General features: G+C 47.3%; 1 protein-coding gene across 1 annotated transcript in view; it reads right to left on the reverse strand.

The window, feature by feature from the left end:
• Positions 1-277: 277 nt before the first annotated feature.
• Positions 278-4,374, reverse strand: part of NR2F1 (nuclear receptor subfamily 2 group F member 1) — a 10,520-nt gene continuing 6,423 nt past the window's right edge. The window contains exon 2 of the mRNA XM_055698316.1: positions 278-1,576. Coding sequence (XP_055554291.1) covers positions 1,169-1,576 — 408 coding nt within the window. The 3' untranslated portion in view covers positions 278-1,168. The remainder of the gene's footprint in view (positions 1,577-4,374) is intronic.

The following is a 4,374-nucleotide window of genomic DNA, read 5'->3' on the forward strand; positions in this document are numbered from 1 at the left end:
CGAGCCGCACCTCCCGCTCCCTCTTCCTAGGCCTCAACAGTTCAGCCCTAAACTTACACAGCCAAGTCAGTTTGGGAACATCACGTGGTTTATGGAACTTGGTTACCCCTCACAAGCATTTTTAAAGTTCTCCCTTTTAACACCAGTACAGGAGTTAAAAATCTAGGGAGATTGTGTTGTTGTTGGGGTTTTTTTTTATGCTTAGCTTTTTTTGTTGGTTTTTTTTGTTTGTTTTTTGGTGAACTGTTGGCATGTTTCAAGCAACAAGACTCATGGGTTGTGGGGTGATAAGTTGAATTTTTTTGCTAAATTCTTTTATTTTTGTTTAAATTCTCACTTCAATTTTAATTCTTGAAGAACAGCTTCGACAACATATATCGCACTCATTATAAGAAGCAAAGGGTTATATCAAAAATTATTAGTATAGAATCACAGGAAACCTGGTTTGGAACCAGAAAAAAATACAAAACAGATATAGATACATAGACACAGGACAATTTTTTTTTATAATTATTTGGAAAATGTTATTTTCCCCTAATTCTCGTTTCTTTTTTTTTTCTTTATGCGCATACGATGTTTTAAGTTTTACAAAAAATGAAAATAAAGACTAATATTTTACAAAATGAGTAACAATGCTCGTGGTAAGTGTTTGCGCGTGGAATTTTTTTGTTTGTTTTTTGTTTGTTTGTTTTTCATTCTACACAAGGTTCAGTTCAGTTTCAACGCGTTTTGTTTTGTTTGTTACTGTACAGCATATATCAACAACAGTCCACAATAAATCCTGGAAGATCCAGTATCCCCTTCAGGTTTGATTAATATCCCCTCAATACTCATATTTTTTTTATTTTTATTTTTTTTACTTTTTTTGCTTTTTTTGTCTCTTTTATTATTATTATTTATTTTTTTCCCTCCTCTCCGGGGGGGGAGAGAAAAAAAAAAAGGCAAAAAAAAAAAAGAAAAAAACAAAGCGCGAAACACCACAACCTCCACGGACGCGAGGTCCGTCCTTCTCCCCACCACGGCCACACCTCTGCTCCTACTCGGCCCTTTCTTTTGTTCAGTGTCCGCCTCCCGGGCCCCCCCGCACCCCGACTGCCCCTCGGTGCGAGCGTTCCCGCTCCCGCCGCCGCCGCTCCGCCGCGTCTCTGCCGGGGGTGCGGGCCGGGCTCTAGGAGCACTGGATGGACATGTAAGGCCAGTTGAAGCTGCTCCCCGACAGTAGCATATCCCTGATGAGGGTTTCGATGGGGGTTTTACCTACCAAGCGGACGAAGAAGAGCTGCTCGATGACGGAGGAGGAGACGGTGCGCAGGGAGGGCAGCCGCAGCAGCAGCTTCCCGAAGCGGCTGGGTTGGTTGGGGTACTGGCTCCTCACGTACTCCTCCAGCGCGCACTGGGACTTCTCCTGCAGGCTTTCGATGTGGGCCGCATCCGACAGGCCGCAGGCGTCTGCCCGCCGCACCGCGCCCGCGGAGGCAGCCGCGGATCGGCGGCGGGGGGGGGGGGGGAGAGGAGGAGGAGGAGGAGGAGGAGGAGGAGGAGGAGGAGGAGGAAGAGGAGGAGGAGGAGGAGGAAGGGGGGGAGACGGTTAGTGGCGGGGAAGCGCACGGGGAAGCGCCGCCGGGATGGGGGGACACCCCCAAAGGCGCAGCCCCCCATCCCGTCCCGTCCCGTCCCGTCCCATCCCACCCCATCCCGCACCGCCGCCGCCCTCGCCGCCCTCGTGGGTGTTTCTCCACGGGGGGTGTGGTGGGGTCCCCGCACCCCCATCACACACACAGACACGCACACACAGAGACACACACCACCACCACCACACACCCCCCAGCACCCCCGGACACTCCGCGCCGGCGAGCGCGGTCCCGGCTCCAGGGAGCCCTGCAGCGGGCTGCTGGAAAGCGGGACCAGCCCCCGGTGAATACCACCGAGGGGAGGGAGGGGAAAGGAGGGTACTGGGCAAAATACTACCACTAACAACAACAACAACAACAACAACAACAATAATAACAATAATAATAAAGATAAAAAGCACAGGCGCGCACACGCAGAGGGAGGCAGAGGGAGTTTGTTGACATGGCTGCACATCAGAGGGAGGCAGCGGCTGTGACCTGCGGCGGCTGGCAGGGAGCCGGCCGGGGGATGCCGGGGAGAGAGGGGGTCCCCCCTGTTCCTGCCCCGCCGGCAGCCCATCGCAAATTAGCTACATCTTTGAGGGCTGTTCGGTAAATCCGGCGGAAAACAGGCTGGGTTAGTTCGGGCTTGCGCTGAGCCGGCGCCTGCAGCCCCCAGACACAAAGCTGGGGAGGGCTGCAGCGAGTGAGCCTTGCCTAAATGTGGCCTGGGAGACTCGCCCCCACCCCCCACCCCGCTCCATAGGTCCCTATGGCACGTATACAGCCAGGAGCCTACCCCTAGCTCCTCTCAGAACGATACGACCTGGGCAAACGCGTACTAACCCGAGCGCAGAAACCCTTCATATCCTTGCATCTGTACCTATAGACGTTATTCCACGCATAGGTACGCGCAGGGAGGTAACAGATGCATCTGTGCGTTTACATGCACACGCGCATCCTATCTCTCTGAAGGCAGAGCCAAAAACGGGGGATAATTTTGCACCGGCTCCTTGCTGAAGGACTTCCTCAGGAGGCTACGGTCGGGAAAAAGTGGTGGGTATGCCCGGATGGTTGAAATCATCCACATTGTTGCGGAGATTAATAATAAATATTTTTTTAAAAAAACCAAACAACAACAAACAAACCAAAACCAAAACTACATCACGATCAGAGGGAGGCAGTCAGCTAGCAGTGCAGTTTAACATAGATCAAAGCCAGACTTTGCTAATATATAGATCCGTATATGAAATAACGCATGTTAATGGCCCCCAAAAGGACATTACAAAATTGTGAACGTAGAGTTATGACCCTGGAAAGACACAACAAATTATTCAAAGCCAAAAAAAAAAAAAAAAAAAGAAAGAAAAAAAAAGAAAGAAAAGAAAAAAAAATCTGTCGCAACTGCATTTTTGAAGTTTAAGTCTTCTCATATCAAGAACTGGCTTTACAAAGATTTCTGAACACCTTCATCTACAATACTATGGCCTCGAGCAAAAATACAAATAAAACAAGCCATAATTCAGGAACTTCTGAGGAGGAGAACCTTTGACCTGAGCTGCGGACTTGGCATCCCTCAGATATACAATTATCTGAGCTAGTCTGCTCTGCTAATCCATACTGTACCTTTCATGCAATGATATTTTGCAACATCTGAAGCACCAAGTTACAACATATATATCTATCAAAAGCTCAGGCCTGTTCTTGTTTGCAATATATATCAAAACCACAGGCCTGTTCATATGTTGATTGCCACCAATCACACTCCATATTTACATATATCTTGCTATTTTACATGCATTATCTGCCCATTATGCATTAAGATCCTATTCAACTTCCAAACAATGCAATATGAAAGGGTCTTACTGACACCCTAGCAGGGCTTTTTTCTTTATGCCCCATATGTCATACCCTTAAGGTTAGTAAAATATTTATCAGATATTTACGATAAGTGCACCTACAACTGCAGGTCACTGGACAATGCAGACAGGGAAGTTGCTGGCTAGAAGGGCGGCAGCCTGCGGAGGCGAGGGGTGGGGGTGGGGGTGTTTAAGAAAAATACGCCTTGGTTTTTGCCTTAGACCTCCTAACACTCAGGATTTTCTCATGCCGATAATATCTATTGAGCTTTAATTATTTAAAATGGCCTGGCATATGCCTTTACTCGGGTTTTATTCCACATCCTTAAAGGTGGCGGTGGGAAGGCTTAATTCTCCCCTCAGAATGGGATTAAAAATAATAGTAATTAAGGGATGCACAGCTCGATTAGATTACAGAGTCCAGAGAGGTGCAATCCATGGGAGAAATAATGCAATCCGTGTTTACTGGAGGTGAATTATTATTCCATCTCAGAAAGTGGGCTAATGTGAAAATCCTGTGTGCGCCTCACTTTTTTATATGGCAGTGTGTCAATAAGGGAAAGCTCTATATTTCTTCCTGCAGTCTATGGAAAAGAAATTATGTAAATAAATAACCATTACTGTTCAGCACACTCCAGCCTTTCCCTTTGTAGTGGCGGGAATGTATTTCATGTTACGCGTTCAGAAGAGTTTAGTGTTGAGAAAATATAGATGTAATCAGCTGGCATCTAACTAGAAATCAAAGTTCTTATTGCGCTGCAAATAGATTTATTGGATTTATGTTATCTGGCTCGGTCCTTTCCTGGAAACGTTTATTTATGATGAGGAAAAGCTAGGTGCAGGAATTAATAACTCTATAAAGTCTGGAGTTTTTTTTGGCGGGGGGGCAGGGGGCAGAGGAAGGG

Source organism: Falco cherrug, chromosome Z (genome assembly GCF_023634085.1).
Source record: "Falco cherrug isolate bFalChe1 chromosome Z, bFalChe1.pri, whole genome shotgun sequence".
Taxonomy (NCBI): Eukaryota; Metazoa; Chordata; class Aves; order Falconiformes; family Falconidae; genus Falco; species Falco cherrug.